Source organism: Pteronotus mesoamericanus, unplaced genomic scaffold (genome assembly GCF_021234165.1).
Source record: "Pteronotus mesoamericanus isolate MK-2021 breed Mesoamerican mustached bat unplaced genomic scaffold, CSHL_Meso_final contig_163, whole genome shotgun sequence".
In the NCBI taxonomy this organism is placed as follows: Eukaryota; Metazoa; Chordata; class Mammalia; order Chiroptera; family Mormoopidae; genus Pteronotus; species Pteronotus mesoamericanus.
In genome coordinates, this window is record NW_026555064.1 from 14,919,215 (window position 1) to 14,940,460 (window position 21,246).

A 21,246-nucleotide genomic window follows, 5' to 3' on the forward strand; every position below is an offset into this window, starting at 1 on the left:
CGTCTCCCTATCTTCTTGTAGGAATAATGCATATTTGTTGTCAGCCATAAAATCACCTAGCCAGCTGATTCCAGAGGCTGATGTGGACTTCAGTGCGTGGGGACGTGGATGATAAACCCCATTTCAGAACCGCATTCCATTTTCTTTAGATGGGACAAGGGACTGCCTCCTCCACGGTGTGTGGGAACGTGCATCACATACTAAACCGCAGTGGGGCTCCTCTTCTGCATAAATTGCTGTTTCTTATGGCTCATCCGGAGTCGGCTGCAGTTCACTTTGCTCCACATTCCCATAATTACGTTCAGAGTCACAGTGGCCTTTCTTCCGTTTAGTTAACAGCAGCGTGCCTGTGGCTTGAGTTCAGTTGCTGTAACAGCAGATTCACCAGGGCAAACAGAAGTTTTCATAAGCAACTTCTTCCAGGAGAGTCTGGGGACCACAGACCCAGGAAAAAGTCTGAGCAATAAATATACTCTCTTCCTTTCCTCCTAATTTCTACCAGTAATTATAAAACTATAGAAGCCAAATGCTCTCTGTCAAAGGATATTTTTATGTGCTAAAAAGGCTTTTACCAGATTTATCCCTTAAAAGCCATCAAGGAAAATTGGCTTCAATTTTTTTCCCCTAATTTTAACATCCTCGGTACAAAGGTAGGTGGGTTCATTATACTCATGTCCAACAAAAATTTGATCCAACAGATATTTTTCAAGATATGCTTGAGCCTAAATAGGTGGTAAATTTTTTTAAAGTGTTTTTCACTTAATGTTAAATTGTCTTACTTATTTTGGAAATATATATATATTTGGAAATATAAATCATATAAATAAATATATATATTCAATTTAAACAGTCGGCACGGCAAGCACATCATCTTATTATAACCTGAGGAAGAACCCCCCCGCCCCCCCGCCATGGCTCATTGTGCTAATTCATACAGTCTGAGTAACGGGAGAATCCTCACTAAAAGCAATGGAGAAAAACATACTTTAGAAACATTACGCAAACACAGTCTAGAATACATGGAATATTTCAGCATATCCTAAATGTTTTCTTTTATTTATTTTTTTCTTTTTTTCAAATGTGAATGGATCATTATGTGGATAGGTCTACAACCAATACAAGTTACCTGTTTGGAAGGAAAATATTGCTATGAAATAGCTCAATGGTTCCCTTTTCACTCCCTTGGAAGATTACTTCAGATAGGAATATTTTTTGAGCTTTGTCTTTACCTCTATCTACCTTTTCAGTAACACTCATTTTAATCCAATCCCTGGAGTATATTGAGGAAGTAGCTGCCTGAAAAATGAAAAACTTCACCAATGTGGGAAAGTCAGAAAAGGATAACGATGTAAATCTTTAGCTCTGTCATCAAAAGCCTCAAAAATGTTAATATCTTAAGTATCCAGGTTACATAACTCCATTGTGTTTCTAACAATGAATAGATTACTATGATTTATCTTGCATGTCAATTATATGTGCATTCTGCCCTTCAAGGCCATTAAATCATTGAGAATCTTCGAAGCTTTGAGATTACAAAGAGCAAAAATCGCCATTATTGTTATCCTATTTTTATTGTGCACCATATTTTGAGCTCCTGGTACACCAAGTTGAGACCTTGAACATGTGGTCTCCTGCAATAGTCATAGCAACACCGTGAGGTAAGTATGAGTATTTCTATTCTGCATATGAAGATGGATACTGCAGAGCTCTTGGCCCGCAGAGTTCTCAAGCTGCCAAGAATTGACAATGAAGTGTTGTAAGTTGGCCTTACTCATATATTCTAGAAAAGCTGTTTTCAAGTGTTTAAAATATTTAAAATTGAATACTAACCAATTTAATATGCTAAGTTTTGTCAAATGCGTTTTCATCCTCCATTGAAATATATCATGTGGTTTTAGCCTTCATTCTGTTAGCATGTTGTGTCGCCATAATCGATATTACTATGTTGAACCATCCTTATTCATGGATAATATGCACCTTACATGCCTAGTCTTTTGATATACCAAGAATTAGCTGAAAGCAATAGATTGGATAGCGTCAGAAGTGGGGATGAAATATGTCTATTGGGCAAAGTAAAAGCCATTTGAGGAGTAAGGATTTTATTTTACAAAGTCTGGAAGTCTAGTCAGATAGATGTAACTATATTTCTGGGTTTTGTTTTACATTTTTTCATCTATCTCCTCGTTTAGTAAGTTCACGTGCTGCTCTTGGGCTTACATTTCTCATTTTAAAAGCCTCCAGTGGACGAAATAGACCTGTTTATGACTAACTTCTGTAAAGTTAAAGCTTTATTTTGAAAGAAGAGTCAAATTGTCAGTTCAGTTAGCAACTGGGAAAAGGAGATTTTATGGCACTTAATTACAAGTTATCGGAGTAAGTAGAGGGGAACTTTGAAATGTGGCTAAAAGTGGTGTTGATATTATTATCCTAAGAACCAGGTAACGCGCAGCACTTCTTGTACTTCTGTGCCAGCTTCCTGGCTTTCACTTCGAGAGAAGACTGTGTGAGTTAGAAGTACAGCCAGAAAACAAAGAACATTGGGTAAACGAACAAAATCTCACCTAAACATAACACAAAGGTAGGCTGTACTTTAGCCGTTCAGAAAGATAAATTTAGCTACATTGCCTTTTATAGCTCTTATAATACACTTAAATCCTGTGAATATGCCAGACCCTGCACCTTTGTTTCACGTCCTTTGAGGTTAGTGAGTCGACTTTCTCCAAAGCAAAGCCTCAGAAACCGGGGTCTGGTAAATTTTCAAAATTGCATAGCACTATGCTAAAGAGTCTGTTCATACAGACACTTGAATTCCAAAATCAAGTTTAGAACTGCAATTGCCTTTTCACTATGATCAACCAGAGCATTTGAAGACTCAGTTCGAAATCAAGGAAAAAAATCTAATTTAATTATTAAAATGCCCTCTGTAACTATGCCTCAAAAACTAAATAAAAATTAGATCTTCAACTTAATTTAATGTGCTGACCACATCACGTTGCCTTAAATGCAATATTTAACTATTTAAGGCATTTCTCAGTCCCTGTCATAGAGACTGCATTTCCAAAGTGTCCGTGCAGGGAGTTCTTCTAAACTAACCACAGCATGTGTAGATTTAAACTGATTAACGACTGGTTTCTCACCATCAAAACCTGGAATATCTTGGTTCAATTTAACACTATGGTATAACATGTCATAGTTCAGTTGTTAGGCTGGTAGGAACATTAACTCGGTGTTTAATATAATGTCAAATTAATTTTTATAAATTTAAATACTGTACACTTATATATATTCACCTCAATATCTTGTTAGCATTTTACCGCTACCATACATTTTGCAGATGGTTAGAAAGCATAACATATTCAATCTCTTTTCCTTTAAAGATAAAATCAAAATTTGTGTGTGTGTTTCTCCAGTTCATGACAATTGAATATTATTATTTCCTTGGAAAAAAAGAACAATGAGAAATATTAAGGGTCCCGCTGCCATGTGCTTCTGTATGCTTAGCATGTGAAATACCATGAAAGGCCATAAATTATTGTTATCATATCTAATGATACTGCAAAGCCTAATTACTGCCATTGATGTGAGCACATAATGCCAGATCATTTTCTCTTTGTCTCTGTTCTCTTTCCATTTAGAGTCTAAGCCATACCGTCCCTTAACCTTTGGCCTCCATCTTTTATATTTGGCTGCAAAAACTGAAGACCTGTTTCGCAATCGCGATCTGTTCAAAATATTGCAAGCCCATTTCAAGGCTTTTTAAAATGGCTAATAGGATGGGAGAAACCTTTTGTTCAAATAATTTAAATGCAAAATTAAAAATCGAGTGTACTATTGATTCCCTTAGAATGCCATTTCTAAATGCAAAGTACTTTATCAAATATACCTAATGCCTTTTATCATAGATAAATCTTCTAATCGTATATTGATTGGTTGAAATCCTAGTAGTCTTTTGTATGTATATAATTGTATATCTATTTTCATATTGTTATAACTTAACCTTTCTTCTAAACATCATACAATATGACTCTAGATGAACCAGTATACTGTGATTCCCAAACGCAAATTAACTTTACAAAAACACAAACATCGCAGGCACAATATTCCCTAACACCAGAGTGCTCTATTGTATCCTATTCATATACAAATGCATGAAGCCTTTAAAGGTAAAAAATGCTGGCAGGTTGCCAGTATTAACTTGTTATTTTTATTGTAATATTTCCTAAATGAATATAAACATAAAACCAGCAATACATTTCTAGTGTTTAAAGTTGATAGACCAAAATATAACAGTCAAATACAAACACAATAATGCATCTAATAAAATGTAATAGTACTAATGTAATACTTTGGACAAAATGGTTTTCCTGAAACTAAATAATAAGTTTGGTTTTTTTGTTTCTGTTGTTTTTTTTTTCTTGACAGTGCTTTCTGTTTCTTTCAACATTCGATCACAATGGCTGTTCCCTGTGAGCACGACTAAAGGACAGCAGTGGAGGAGAAAGGGGCTCTCAGGGAGAGAACCGCCAGCAGAGACCCATCTTCATAAAAAGGATTCAGTGTTGATTTCCAGGGAGGAGCAGGGCATGGTCAGCTCAAATTCGGTGATCACATCAGGGTGAAGGACTCCCAACTTCCCAACGCTTTGACCCCTGGCAAAGATCTCGGCACATGGCCCAGGGAAGAAAGCAGGGCCTTCTGAGGCTTTGATCACATGTCCCTTCTTCTCACCAAGAGGCACATCAAGCAGCTGCATAATTCCGTCCAGGAGCCCATGGATGATCTTAAACCCAGGATTCTTGTTGTAATAAACAGCACAAAGATGCCTGTAGTTTCTTGCGCCTACATCTTTGCTAGAATCTTTTACTACGATGTCAGAGATTTCAAATTGTTTTAGAGGAAGGGACATCTTCCGATTCACTGCTATGGTCTTGAGGAGGCCAGGAAGAAGGGCAGTGCATGCCATCTGAAATTCAGCCATTTTAGGGTTACTTATACGGACTGCCTGTGTTGCAGAGATATCCAAACCAAGTTTATCAGCAATATCTTCCTTGGAACACAGAGCAGAGGCAAGTGCCTCAGTGAAGCCAGCGGCGGCCATGTCGTATCTCAGAATTTCTGTGAGCTTATTAAAGGGAAACTGATTAGCAATGGTGTATGTTTTTGAGAGAGTCATCTGAATGTTGTTAGAGCCAAAGACAATAGCTGTATCTTCTACAATGTCACATGCATGGATAACCTCAGCTCCGGTCAGAGGGATTTTAATCTCAGTCTGATTCCCATCACCAATGATTTCTGACCTTAAGGTCAGAATGAGGGACATCCTGATCAGAAGCTTAGCAAGATTTTCCAGAGTTTCTCTGATTCCAACTTTTTTGTTAATTAGGTCAGCTCTCATCACCTCCTTTCGGTAAACCAGTTCTGGAAAGGTAAATGATTTTCCATTAGGAAAAGCTACCCCAACTGCTTCAACCATGAATTGATTCTCACAATATTCACTGAACATGGTGACAATAATATCAAGAACTATTTTTGCCTTAGTAAAGTCAGTTCCTATGCATTCAATAAATGCATTTCTAGTATTTACGGTTACTTTGGAATGATTTCCATTGATGATCAGAGGCATGGAAAAGATGATACCATTGCTATCATAGATAACTGGGTACAGGGGTTTATTTTCAACGATGTGTAAGTGATGTTTAAGGCAGTTGTCAGTCTTGTATGTGTTCATCAGTTCACATTCTGTATACTCCTTTGTTTTATTCAGAGGTTTGAACTGATATCTGAAGGTCGCTTTGCAGTGTAAGTAAATGGTCCTGACAAAGTGTACAAATCATGGGTATCAACAGCAACCAACACTCTTTTCCCTGGTCTCCGGCAAAGGCAGGGGCAGAGTGGGCTAGAGACTCCTGAGGAGAGACCAGAGAAGGAAGCTTTGGGGAGAGAACTGAAAGAGTAGCCGGTGGACTCCCAGTGCTGACTCATCCCCGAGACGGCAGCAGCCATCTTGCTCAGGCAGACCCAATAATGAGCTTTTCTTAAATATACGAATCTAATATCATGTTGGACCAATCAGAAAATATACATGAAAAATGTACATCACAAAACTCTTTTTAAAAAACTGTCACTATCTCAAAGATTTTTCACTGAGAATGTACTATCACACTTGCTGCTAAGCCTGGACCCGCGAAGACAGGATTCCTGCAGTGCAAACGCGGACTGAATGCGGAGGCACAGGCCTCCCGAGCCCAGTCCTCACGCCTCTCCAGTCCTCCTTTCTCCGCTCGCCTCCATTCACCTAATGTGAGGCCTTCATTTGTGAAACCTCTCGTGGAACCCTTTGGACTTCCTGGAGCTCAAACGCATTCTTCTTATGGATTAAATTTGCCTCTCCTCTCATTAGCCTGTTACAATTACTCTGTTACACCACGCTATTGGGGGAGGTGGTATTAAATCAAAGCCTGAGTTGACTGAATAACTTGAATATCAAGCTAAAGTATAGAAAAATGACCGACCACTGTAAATTATGGCCAAAAACAAGGTTTTCAAATAACTTGTAAAAAATAATTCTATAGGAATACAATAATAGATGTAGAATATTAGCTTTTTCTTTTTAGGATATGTCGATATAGTGGCAGCCAATATGTCTTTAATATATGTGAGAAAAATGTGGTCACTTCAGCTAACCTCTGGGTCCCGGTTTGCTCATAAACATGAAAGCAAACACTGGGACTGAAATCGGAGTGAAGTGTTTGGTTACAAGTGGCCACAAATGGGAGCATCCTTATGTAAACATTTCCATTATCAAAGGAATGAAATCCCAAATACAAAATTACTTCAGCCAAAATATTTATCCTATGGTGGAAGTCTTCATAATACAAATTGGCCCTAACAAAATAGATTAAGTCTGAAATGGAATTTGTTTTTACAGAGGCTGCCCTTCGTCGTCACTTGATAATTGAGAACATCCGGGAACCAGATGGGAGGAGAGGCCAGCTTGGTCACGCACAACCACTTGCAAAGGCTGAGTGACCACGTCGTAAATTCCTGTTTTCTGACTACTTTTGGCGCGTGAACTGTGCTGTAAAAGTAACATTATTGCCTATAGGTAATGACGTGCTTATGTTTGTACTAGTGGTAATTGTAAATGCCCATTAAATTTTTTAAATTTCTTAACTGTTGTAGAACACACAACATAATTTTCCATCCTAACCATTTTGAAGTGTACGGTTCAGTGGTATTAATTACATTCACATTGTTGTACAACCAATCCCCAGTCTTCTTTTCATCTTGCCAAAGGGGAACTCTTTAACTATTAACTCCCTGTGCCCCGTCCCCCAGCCCATGGAGACCACCATTCTGCTTCCTGCCTCTACGCACCTGACTCCCCTCAGTACCTCACGTAAGTGAAATCATGTACTATTTGTTCTTTTGTGACTAACACACTTCACTTAGCAAAACATCCTCAGGTTCCATCCACACGGCGGCACGTATCAGAATTTCCTTCCTTTTTCAGGCTGAATAATATTTAATTCTATGTATATGCCACATTTGGTTTTTTTCATTCATCTGACAATGGGCACTTGGATTGCTTCTACCTTTTGTCTGCTGTGAATAATGTTGCTATATTCTATAATGTTGCTATATTCAAAGTGATATTTGAACATAATTATACAAATATCACTTCAAGTCCCTGCTTCCGTTCTTTTCAGATACACCCAAAAATGCTGGATCATATGGGAATTTTATTTTTATTCTTCTGAGGAATCCCCATACTGTTTCCCATAGCAGCTGCCTCATCTTTCATTCCTACCCAATGGCACACAATTGTTCCAACCTCTCCTCATCCTCACATGTCTCACTTCTCAGAGATTTTCTTTAACTTTCGTTTGACAATATCTCAGAGATTTTGTTTAACTTTTGTTTGAGCAATTTTGCCACACTGATCTGTGTACACAAGTGTATACACATACACACATATATTAGGCTGAACCATAAGGAACCGCCATTTTTATAGGTTATAAATAGTTGAATATTGGCAATTTTGTTTGGCTCAACCCCATACAACATCAAACCAACATCAAAATTAACTAAAGGAGTGTAACTTTCCAGCTCTTCACGTCTAGGAAAAAAATTCAGATAATCCTATTCCTTTCCCTAAACAGATGCTAACAGAAATTTCCAGTCTTATCTCTTTAATTCATATGTGATGATATTAAAAAGTTTCCGATTATATCTTTTTTTAAAATTAAAAGTTTACAAAACTGTAAAAAAGTATTGAGCCCCAGGTTTGCTTTGCCTTGTCTCCCTGGCACTGCCCTGACCGTCGGGTCCCCACCACACCCTCGCCACTCACTCCTGCGGTCCCGCCTGCGGCCCCGCCCCCGCCTTTCCCAGCCGCCCCCCCCCCCCCCCCCCCGCCCCCCCCCCCGCCCCCCCTTCAGCGCCCTGGCTCCTCCGGTCTCGCCACCCAGCTGGGGTTTCTGACACGTGATTCTTTTTATCTCACCCACCGACATGCCTACTTGTCTCCTGCCTCCATTTAGATTCCAAGGACATTCATGATATTCATATCCTTGGGTCCTCACAGAAATCACTTGGTAATTTCTCCCTCGTCCCCCTTTGGCTAAACCACCAGCCAGGGTGCATTCGTTTTGCGGCTGCGTCATGCCCGCACCCAGGCGGCTGAAGAGGCTGGAGATAAACACATCACCGTGCTGACTGGCTCCATTTCAACATCATGACCCCAAACTTCAGGTGGATCCTTAATGCTGCTTGTCATTCATATTGTGCTTCCCCAGTTCACTCACTCTCGACTGTCACACGCTGACATTTCACACTAGTTGTTTCCTCACACTTCAAGCACCTTCCTACCACCCTCATTCTCCATTAATGACCTTGCTTCCAATTCACTGAAAAAAAAAGTAAAGCCATCAGTAAGGGGCTTCCGCTAAAAAGCACCCTTAAATCTATCACCTACCAGTATTTTCAACATTTACTCGCCTTTCTGCCAGCTCTTATCAGCAAACTCTGTTCCTTTCGAAAGCTGGTCTCTCCACATACATATTTGATCACACCCTCTCCAAAAACAGGGTCCCAGCCTTTTTCCCCTCTATTTCCTGCTTCATTAATTTTTCTATCTTTCCAAGATCAAGGCTACTGGCATAAAAACATATTATTTTTCCCATATTGATACAAAACAAAGAAAAAATGTTCACTTGACCTCACTTGCTACGCCAACTTCTGCTCCTTTTCTCTCCTTTGCTTTACTTCAAGACTCCGCGAGAGTCGACTGTACTCACTCTCCAAGCATTTGCACCTCCTACTTTCTCCCGTACCCACTTCTGCCAGGTTCCACCCCATCCCTCACCAAGGCACCCTCCCGAAGGCGCCCGTGGCTTCCACATGCCACACTCATCTCTGCCCTCATTTCTTTGCTCTCATGTTATCTGTCCTATCATCAACATTTGACATAGTTTCTCACGCCTTTCTTCCCAAAGCAAATCCTTCACGTGACCTCCAAGAGACCACAGCCTCTTAAGTTTTTCTGGTCTCATCTCTTCTCATTTCTTTATATCTTCTTTGGCAGGATAGTCTCACCCACCTCATCACTTTAAATGTCACCTCTAAGCAGATGAATCTCAGATTCATTGCTTAAGCCTCTCTCCTGAATTCCAGATTCATATATTTAACTTCCCATGTGACATTTCCCCTTGGATCTCTAACAGATATCTCATGTTTTACCTACTCAAGACTTAATTTGGGGGAATCCCCCCAAAGTTGAGTTTGGAGAATTCTTTCTACCTTAGTCTTCCCCATGAGAGTAAATTGTATACTTCGAGTTGCTCAGGCCAAATGCCTTGGAATGATCCTTGACTCCAGGGTTTCTTTCCCTCACACATCTAGTTCAGACTATTAATTGTTCACCAATAATTTTTATAGGAAAAAAACTAATTTTCAATCAAAACAAAAATGAGATAGCATGTCCCTGATATATAGCCAAATTTTTAATATTTCAGGATAGTGCTCTGTGCTTTTTAATGAAGCAAGGATAGAAGCACTCTATGGTTTTCGCTTCAGGGAAAATTATACACTGATTTGCCAAGATGCATGAAAAACCCTGAACTTCCAAATCAACTACTGTTTAATAAGGAAGTGAGCTGCCATGTACTAAAATTTAATGTGTAAAGATGTTCTTCACAGTGTTACTAATTCATATTAGAAACCTTTAAAAACAAAGAATACAAAGAATTTAAAATACTTAAAAGCTGAAAGCTCTTGGTTATTTGTTTGCTAATGAACAAACTAATTCATAATTTTATTTAACATATCACCAGCATTTTACCATGTCATTAGATATTCTTCAAAAACATGATTTAAATAATTATATGGTATATCATTCTGGGTGAGGATAGGCCACATTAAAAAATAATAATTATAACAATGGCCCAAACAAAATTTAAGTTTCTTTCGCCCTCACATGCAAGAATTCTAGAAGTTGGCAGTTCGGGGTTGGTAGAGCAGCTCCATAAAATTGTTAGAGACCCGAGCTCACCGCTCCGCCGTTTCTGAGATGCGCCCCCATCTGCCCGCGGTAAACCACGGCTCCAAGAACTTTAATCATTGCAATTATACGCCAGCGAGTGAGTTGATCAAAGGGAAGAAAAGAGATATAATCCCTCCTTTAAAAAAAAAAAAAACACTTTCCAGAAGCACCGCATAGCATTTTGTTTATACCTTATTCGGCAATTTTTTTTTCTATGAGCTCTAATAATTCATCTGCTAAAGCAGAATTAGAATTTTTAATATTAGTTTTCTGATATTATCAACAAGGGTCAAAATATTAGTATTTTTTTTATTTGAGTTTTTCCCTAACGGAAGTACACCCTTCAATGTAGGATGCAAAGCAAGTGAGGGGGGTTGCGCTTGGGCACAGTGAGCCCTGCGGGGCTCCGGGAAACACGATTTTCCCAGAGGGAAAGCGTAGATGGAGACAGGGACCACCAGTCCTTATCTTTGACTATGTTACTTTCTTTTAATATTTTGTTTTATAACAGAAATATTTTAATATGTAATAAATTCATTGCTAGAAAAAATGTGTTTCATATCTAAATGACGTGGCAATTCTAATTTTCGAAACCCTCAAAATTCATTTAGGTATTAAATTCAGAGAGTTGTATCTACTTTTTTTTTAATTTTAGGAAAAATATATAAAGAGTTGTAAAAGCAAATACAAATTCTATACCTGACACCATTTTGTAAGATAGTTTAATTCTCTGAAGAACTGTGAAACAATCAATAAACATAGTAAGTTGTGCCCATAAATAATTACATAGATATATATATGCATATGTACACACACATATATATATATATCAGTTTTGCTCACAATTTGTTTAAAAACATTTTTTTAAAGAATCTCAAACTTTCTTCCCATTTAGGCAGACCGATTGATACTACTACCAGTGACTTTTCTAATCACATCCAATTTCTGGAGCCATTTCTCACTCTGATATCCGTGCACAGTATAATAATGAAACCAATGCTGGCACTAGTGTAAGATATCTCCGAAAGTCTACATGGTAATGTATTTGATGACAGAGAAAAACAAATGCTAACTGAAACAGCAGAGCAAAAATAACCTATCGAGTAAAAATTTAAAACCAGCTCTGGGGGTTTGGGCTGAAAGAAGACAAGCACAAACCCCCTCACCTCCCTTGCACATTAAAGGACATACTTTCATGAGGAAAAAGCTCAAATAGAAAACTGCTAATATTTTTTAGCCTTGTTGATAATATAAGAAAAATAATTAATATGAAAAGAAAGACTGTAGTTCTGGTTTAATAGCTGAAATATTAGAACTCCTAGAAGAAAATTCTATTATTTAAACTTTGTTTAAATGCACAAATTTGATTGGTCTTTTTCCCAATTTAATATCTAGTGTCACAGCCTGTCCTGAACACAAACGGTCTGTTCCCATGATGCATTGCTTTTTTGGAGCAGGGTTTGATGTTTAAGGATATATGACATGAGCCACTACCCTTGATTTTGACTCAGCTTAAAGAAATTCTTAGTTCTTATTAAGGTCTTTTCATAGGTGAAATAGTAAATTATATTACTTATTCTTCCATCCCTTCTCCAAAGAGCTATGATTTATATATATACATATGAATTTCTGATGATAAACTTGAAGTCAACACATCACTATTTCTTTAGTGTTGGCCTCTTGGGAAAGTTCTCATTACAGAACGACAGCCATAGGCCATTTTCCCTGTTAAACTCAGATGAAAACTAATCTACTTTGATCCAATCCTTTTGAAAAGATAAGGCCGGTGTTATGGTTAAAACCTCAGCTGACAGACTTCAAATAGGAGCCCAGTGAGAAGCTCTGGGGTTTAAGAGAAAGAACAAAGAGGTCCTGAGTCTGCTCACAACGGAGCAGCTCACTGAATGGAACAAACTGCACGGAACCCCCACTTTGAGAAAATCAGGCTTCCTTTACTTTGACCACACAGTCTTAATTGCTCAAGCCAGGCTAATTATCTGCCAGGTATCATTGGAAACAGTAATGGCACATTAAAAACCACCTATTCCTCAAAGCTCCCTTGGTGAACTATCTCACAACATGGCGTCCGGTTGTTGGCCTGCAATGAAATGCTGTGGGTTATCGCCGAGGGGTAGGGGTTAGCACGGCCCAGCCGCCATTTGTTGCTGCGCCCAGCGTCATGTGGCTTGGGAATTCAGTGAAGTCTCAGGAGCCCCCACTGTGTCACCAGGCCATGCATCTCGCTGGTTCCTGGCGGAGGTGTAAACCCTCTAGGAAGAGTCTCACTCTTCTTTTCCAGGCAGGACTCCTCCCTGAGTGCCTGATGATCTGGGCCCCCAGAAGAGGATTAGTCACGAAGTTAATAAAGCTTAAGCTTTAGAGTTTCTCATCTAATTGTTATTCATAATTTTATTTTCTTTTTAATAGTGCATACCTCTCCCTGTGTAATCTTAAAGCCACACAAATCCTGGATTTGCCTAGGAGATTCATATGTGTGATAAGAAAATAAATCCAAAGGGAAGGTTTTGCTCCTTGGACTTAAATCTAGGTCGGAGAGAGCTGCGAGAAGTCTGCGCAATATCCACACAGCATTAGGTCTCTGCTCAAAGGGCACTGTTGGAAGGAGTATTCCCAGCTACCTCATTTAAAGGATCATCCTCCCTCACACCTGTTGTTCCTTACTTTCCTTGTTTTTGCATACTTTATCACATGTAACTAACTAGCATGACACAATACATTTACGTGTTTTCTTCCTCCCACTTGGAAGGTGAGCTCCAAATGGGAAAGGATGGATTTTGTATCTTTTCACCACTGAATTTCCCGCATCTAGAATACCGGTCACTACCTAGGCTAAGGTGATCATATAACATTTTGTCCAAACAGGGACACCTTTGAGAGTAAAGGATATTGTTATTATCAATAATATTTACACCAGGATATCAACCATAAACTGTGGCAGCTTCAGGACGCTGGGAGCAAAGTCACCGCATTCTAAGGCTACATTGAATTCATTGCCCCGAAGGAAGAAGAAGTGAGAGAAAATTACCTCATATCAGAGAGCTCTCTCCTTACTCACCTTCCCCTCAGGTCTGGCATAAAGCTCCTCGATCTTTGAAGGCTGGGGAAAACCTCCAACTGGGGAAGCCCCTCCAGTCCCTTCTATTCTTCCAGTAAGTCGGTGTTCTCAACTGGGACCTGTTTACAGGCACCACCACCCCGATCTCACCCCATGCCCACCCAGGGGGTATCTGGCCATTATCTGAAGACATTTTTGGTTGTCACAACCAGGTAGGTGTTATGGGCATCCAATGGGTCAAGGCCAAGGAGACTGCAAAATAGCCTACAATGCCAAAGACAAGCCCAAACCCAGCACAGAATTATGTGGCCCACAAGGGCAGTAGTGCTGAGGTCTGGCAACTAGGAAGAAGCCAGAGAACAAGGGCCCAAGAAATAATTATGCCCACTTGGTTCCATTTTTAATTCCATTATTCTTCCCAGTGAAGATTCTACTCCTTAATATTCTCACATAATTAAGCATTCTCGAGGGCTCTTTTTCAACTTTGAACCAGAGCAGATTGGCTCCTCCCTTAACGTGGACTGTGGAGACACGGACCAGGGCAGTTAGGAAAGTGTTTTGCAAGGATGGAAAAAGGTGGGGACTTTGCCAGAATAAGTTGGTGTCCTCAAGAAACCTGGAGCATAGTGAGTTAAGTGTGACCAACACATACGATCCTATTATTTATGTGACACTGAAAATATAGAAATTTAACCAAATAAACATAATGTATTTCATTAAGTCCCAGGATGCTTGTTAGGCTTCAGAAGACTTTATCACACACAGTCTCATTTGATCCTCAAAAAAAATTCGGGTATTATGATCCCTAATAACACAGGAAGAAACTGAGCCACCAAAAAAAAAAAAAAGTGTGATTTGCCCAAAATTACTTATCTAGAAAGAGCCAAATCAATCAATAACTCAAAGAAGTAAAGGAAAGGAGGATCCAGTGGGGTGTGATGAAATACTTAATTTTTATCTAACGTCCAGTATGTGCTACTTATTTCATGTTATTTCACTTAATCCTCATGGTCATCATAGAAGTCTCACTGTCCCCACTTTATGAGTGAGTGAACAGAGTCTATGGCTTGCTTACCCCAACCAAAGTTTAAACCCATATCTTACACATCATATCTAAGGTTTCTTACCAAAAAAAAAAAAAAAAAAACCTACCTTGCTTCCCTATTTATGTCAACTGCTTTTGCTTATTTTTATTTATTCACTCATTTAATTCAACACATTTATTTTTAGCATACCCACAACATGCAAGGCACAATCCTAGGCCCAGGGAAAACAACCTTGAACAAAGCAGTGTCTGCCTTCAGGGAATTTAATTGCACTGAAAAACAAAACAAAAAACTTGCTTAGATATTCATTTCCTTCTCCCTGGGAACTGAGCCATTACCCAGCTATTCACCCTGAGAGCACCAGCTGGCGCACGGTGTTGAGAGGTGCTGGGAAATTACTGTGTAACTCGTTCAAATTATTTTTGCTATGTTATGTTGTTTTGGAAACGTTATGATGTTAAAAGAGTGAGGTAAACCCGGTTAGAATTTTTCTTTGAGACTCAGACTGGCTTAGAAAACTAAGTTACTGACAGCGCCACGGCATTTTTTATGCAAAGTGAATTTTAAGGAAGCTCTGAGCTGAAAGAATAAGAGGAATGAGTCCATCAGGTTAAATAAGTGTGAATAATCAGGGCAACCCAGGGAAAAGTCAGGGCAGCAGACATGGAAGAAAGGATTCTAAGCTTTCAGCCAAAAGTGGAACCACATAATTCTATCATATAATCAGTTGTCCTTAGAGGTCAACATCCCATCTGAAGGACACATATTATGAAAAAGCTTTCCTTTTTTTTGCCTTGTCTGAGTCAAGTAGAAGGAAATAGAATAGGCCTTCTGAATTTGAACCCTAAGTCCGAATTCTAATTAGAACTCTTTACATTAATTTATGTGCCTATTTTGTGCCTATTGTCTAAAATGAAGAAATATATAACGTGTCAAGTGATGACAAGTGCTACGAGGTTAAGGTGGGTAGGACAGAGAAGGATGGGAGATTCTATTTTTGGTGAGGTATTAATGGAAAAGCTCAGATAAGGCAACATTTGAACAGAGACTTAAAGGAAAGGGCAAACAAGCCATGTTAAAAACACCTGGACAGAGCGTCCCTGGCAAAAGAACAGACTCAGCAAAGTGTGCCAAGTATTGAAGGAAAGCAGTCGATGTGGCTGGAGGACATTTTGCCAAGAAGAAAAACGGCCAGACATGTAGCCAGAAAGGTAGAGTAGGGAGCCTGCACACAGGGCCTTAAAGGCCATGGTGCGGACAGATGAGATGAGAAGAGACCAGAGGATTTGAAAATAAAACGAACATGATTTGGCAAACATTTACAAAGAAGTTACTCTGGCTGCCGTGCAGAAACAAGCTTGCGGGGCCTGGACAGAATCAGGGGAACGGTTACCCAGCTTGACCAGGGTGGACGTGGTGGCCAGCGGCTGAGTCGAGACGCGTTTCAAAGCAAAGCGCTTAGGACTGGGACAGACGGAATGCGAGATGCCGGAGCGAGCGAGCGGTCAGGAGTGCACTTCGAGATACTAGCGCTGAGCAACAGGCCGAATGCATGGCACTTGCTCAGATGAGAAAGGCTCCCGGAGGGGAGCGCTGCGGGGGAAGGGCAGACGTCCGTTCTGGAAGCGTTAGAGTAAATGTCTGAGGAGCCTGTCGGGGCAGATGTCGCGCTGAACATGGAACGGGTGAGCCTGCGGTCCAGATCTGAGATCAGGGCTCCATACAGGAAACGGGGCCTCACCGGGGAATGGATGCTCGCTGAAGCCCTGAGGTTAGATAAGGACACACAGAGAGGGAAGAGTTGAGGGTCCCCCGATGTTTGATGTTTGGGATGTGGAGGTGTGTGGGGCAAGAGAGGAGTGAGGTGTGAGGAGAACTAAGGAAGAGGTCAAAGAAGAAAGTGTTTCCAGAAAGAGTACGGAGGAACAGGGCCCACGCCTCTGGGCACCCGGCACGGCCACTGGGGCTGGAGCAGCAGGCTGTTCGTGACATGGATGGAGCAGGCCCTGCCGAGCGATTGTGACAGAAGCCACACTGAAATGGGGTAATAGAACGAACAGACGTGGAGAAAGCTACGGACAGCAATGCTGAGGTTTCCCACAAGAAGAGCGGTGCAAATGAGATAGGGCGAGGGAAGATCTAGAAGTCAAAGGTGTTTTTGTTTTTCTTTCTTTCTTTAATGAGAATATTACAGATAAACATTGTGGCACCTAAGTGTAAAACCAAAATTTCTCAAACTGATTCCAGCACCTTTCCCACGTAAACCTGCTGGTCGATACGGGCGACACCCGTGGGCGCTGACAGGAGTTCGGAAATCCGGCCACGACCATGATGTCTACCTCTCTTCCAATGTCCACTTACTCGTTCATTTCATCCCTTCATGCAACACATTTTTACTGAGGGCTTAGCATAGGACCGGGATGCTCTAGGCACTGAGGATAAAGAGCGAAGAGGCACAGACAGTCCCTGTCCTCATCCAGCCTGTCGCCTAGCATGGAAAACCGAACCAGAGCAAAGCTGCCTATGAAAGGAGAGCACGGGGCTGATGCGGAGCCGTCCTTGCCAGGAGGTGGGGTGGGGCCGCCTCCAGGCAGGCCCCTTGAGGGGGCCTGAGGAAGGAAGGAGTGGGGACTGGCCAGGTAAAGGAGAGAGTGCAGCGGGGACCTTCTCGGCTGCACGGCAAAGTGCTTGTGTTCCAAGCTAGAGAAAGCCTCTCGCGGTGTGGGAGCCAAAGGACATCCCAGGCGACATAAATAAAAAGAGTGTCATGCCAGAGCAAGTGGTGGGGTCAGGAGGAGTCAGGGGCACGATCCTGAGGAGCTTTATGAGGCACATTAAACATTTAGGAACTTCGGCAGGGAGAGATGGAAATGCATTTCAGTTTTAATATTGGCCTTCTGGCAAACTCTTTCCCACTTCAATGCCTTTGTGGGATGTTTTTTCTCTTTGCCTGAAACGCTCTTCCCTCAATTTTCACGTAACTGATTTATTACCATTCTTGTGGTCTCAGGTCAAGTATCACTTTCCTGAATACCATGTTTAATTCTAGGCCCTCAATATTTTATTTAAAGCTGGCCTTTTAAAACATCTATCGCAACTTGTTATCTATGACTTATTGTCCTATTTGCTGTCTACTTCTCCACCTCAACCGTAAGCTCGAAGAAGCCAGGTCTGCATGTTTTATTTACCACCATATCCTGAGGGTTAAGCACATAGTAGGCACTCAATGAGTAAGTTTAGCTGTATGTGAATTTATTGGGTGTAGTCACAGAAGAAGAAGAAAAATCAAAGATATTGCCAAACTTTCCAGTTCAATGAAAGCAACAGAAAAGTTAGAATACATTGGCAAAGAAGTGTTAAGAGAAAAATGATGTTAATTTTTAATATATTGGATTTGAAGGTGCTAGGAGGGAAATGAAGGAGATCTCTACTGGAAGGTAAGCCTTCAGAGTCTTTGGCATATAAGTAAAAGTATCTAACCATGAAAGTAGATTAACAGTACCCATGGGAAATGCAGAGAATGAGGAGAGGGGAGACCTAGGCCAAATCAATACTTGAGAGGAAGAGAAGGCAATGATATGTCTGACAAATAGTGGTAATAAGTAGAGAGACCAAACTAGAAAAATGTGGTGTTGTGGAAAGAGGATGTTTCCGATAGCAATAAATGTTCAACAGTGACAAATGCTATGAAACCATCAAAACAAAGTAAAGATGAAAGTACCCATTGAATTTGGGGATGGGAAGGTCTTCGGTAACCATGGTAACAGCAGTGTGGACAGAGGCAGAATGCTGCCAGTTGAGGAGTGAGTGAGTGGCAAGTGTAATCAATGCCTTTAGAGTGACAGTCGTCAGAGTTTGTGTGAGAACAGTGATATCCGCGGGTTGGTGGAGGGGTGGGTTGGTTAGCTCTTTTGTAAGATTAGCAACAGAAGAGCATATGTAAACTCTGGCAGGAAGGAGCCTAAGAAAGGGGTGCATGGTGAAGAATCAGAGCACTCAGTGCCGCAGGGCCCCCACCACGCTGTGGGGCATGGGTGTGAGAGGACAGGCACGTACGGTAGCCTTACTCACATAGAAGACAGAGGTCCGTGTGCCAGATTAAAAAGAGAGCAAAGAGGGATAAAATCAGTCAATGTGCAGATAGTTGTGCAGAGTTGACAGCAGAAACTAACAGAGTGACCATCTGATGGCTTCTCGTGTATCTGTGAGGTACGTCCGTGCAGGTATCTGCCGATCTCTTTCCCTCTGACCTAAATAAACTATTGTAAAAGTCCCCTAAGCATTTATGTCCCCAGCCTCGTCCCCCGCGGCTCAGCCCTGCCCTACTGACACCGAATTGTCTGCAGGGCTGGCACTGACCCTCTCCCGCCAGTCTCCACGCTGCGTTATGTGTCCCTCTGAAATACACCGACCTTTCCACGGTACATGGCTAACCACCCTTGTCTGAGGGACATTAGCTTATTAATTTTGCCCTTTTGGTGCCTAGTCAAGTCCTTGATAAATTGTTGCTCAATAGAGATTTCTTAAACATATTAGCCAACATTGAGGAAATACCACCAATGTGTTTTGTGAACTCTTTAGCTTGATTAATGGGCATAAGCCTATATTCTTATGTTTCTTTAAATCTTGTCCCAAATTATATTTGTATTTGTCTTTATCATCTAGGAACTGATTCTGAAAATTAAGCAGTTATATTTTAATAAATTGGAAAAGTATTTGTTAATATCTGTTTATGCAATAAATTATCTAGGTCACCAAGCCTGCTAACAAGATTTAAGATCATCTCTGCTACCCAGTGATAACACCGACATCTAGTGGTTATTAATCTGATTTTTGGTTGTCCATTTCATTCCCTCTAAGGCCAAGCTAGTTTTAAAACTTTTAAGTGCTACATAGGCACTGGTTCACATATCACACTCATGAGTCACATGCAGACAATACATTTGGGATGGAGGGTGCTTTCCAAAGAAATCACCTTCCGTAAAGAAACACAAACATGAATCTTGAATGTGAACTGCCCAAGGTTCCAGACTGAGGAGCCAATTCAGTCGTTCCCAAACTAGTATTTTCTATAGTTCCATGGACCCTCATAATTATTAGTCATGCACAACATAGGCTCTGTGGACAAATAGATACTCCACTCCTCCATCTCTATGCCAACCCCTTCGCCCCATTTCTTTTCCGTTTTAACCTCCACAGCACTTCACACCATTTGGCTCACTATTAATTTGCTTATTGTCTGTGTCCTCCACTGGAATGTGAGCTCCTCAAGAGCAAGGGTTTTTATGTGCTTTTTCCTCAAAAAACTCTTAGCCTGTAATAGAAGTTCAGTGAAATACTTATGATAGGATAACATAAATTTGAGAAATGTTGGATAAAAGAAAGTTAAACAAAATTGTCTACTGTGGGAATTCTCAAGGCCATTCATGTGTAAACGTGTTCATTACAAATCCAAAGGCATAGAGTGTTTCTCAATATGCTCCCCTGGCCCACCCCAACGCGCGTGCCCCCCGCCCCCCCACTTCACACCACAGGGTTAATGGTCTACAGAGCACATCTTGGCCAGGCTGGTATGACTCACGGGCCTGAGAAACAAAGCTCACTTACCCTTAACTTCTGTATCCCTGCCATACCCTGTGGAACCCATATTTCAAATTAACATACCATGCAACACTGAGAATACACTGAATTAAAGGAAAAAACACAGAGAACAAATTGTACCTTTGATAGTGAGTCAAATAATACAGAGAGGAAATAAAACCTATTCCAGTGAATGGCCCATGACTGACTATACTTAAATGATATTTATCTGAATCTCAATTCCTTCTGACCTTGAGGATTATCCAAATGAAAGTTTGAATTACATGGGAAATGAATAAAAGAACTTGCCATGGGGAGAAATACAGACTGCATGGGGAGGCATGACAAAATAATTGCTCCCTTTCATCAGAGGAAACCTGGCATGATACATAAGAAAGCCAAGTCATTTTAACGGCTATTTATGTAAAGCAGCAAAAATCCTGTACGTTAACCTTTAGAAATAAGCTTGCAAAAATACGCAATGGAACACCATGACCTCGTAGCGTCTGAGTCCCATCCTCCTGAACGGAGCCTCTTCTGTATTGTTGCATCCTGATTTTAGCAGACGCAGGGGGAATTGGGAGGATCCATCTCGGAAACGGACGCCACGGGCTGACAGCACAGCAGGCTCGCCCTCTTCGCGGGGAGAGCGGGTCCTTCACACAGCACAGTTTGTTAATGCTCAGGAGCACTGGGAAACGCAGCAAAAGACTAAGGTGGTGCTATCCACAACCAGACAGGACCCGAGTCTGTGCAGCCCATTAAATTGCCCCTCAACTTCTCACACGTTGAGCTAGTCATAGACTTTGCATTACTATTAAAAGTACTGTATATTTAACAAGCAATTTCTTTACAATAGAAGCAATTGAAAAGAGAAAACACGTACCTCCACCCCCCCCCCAAAAAAAAAAAGCTGCAGAAAGTTCTGAATGTGTGTTCAATTGACAAGAATTAATCACCATCAGAATAGGCTCTGATTTGAAAATCTTCCCAGGAATCCT

General features: G+C 40.8%; 1 protein-coding gene across 1 annotated transcript; it reads right to left on the reverse strand.

Moving 5' to 3' along the window:
- Window positions 1-4,540: 4,540 nt before the first annotated feature.
- On the reverse strand, window positions 4,541-16,995 carry LOC129061414 (phenylalanine--tRNA ligase beta subunit-like). The gene is given in 4 exon segments (XM_054562061.1): window positions 4,541-5,775; window positions 5,778-5,864; window positions 16,059-16,129; window positions 16,916-16,995. Coding segments are annotated over 4 exon segments (1,473 nt in total).
- Between the last annotated feature and the right edge of the window lie 4,251 nt (window positions 16,996-21,246).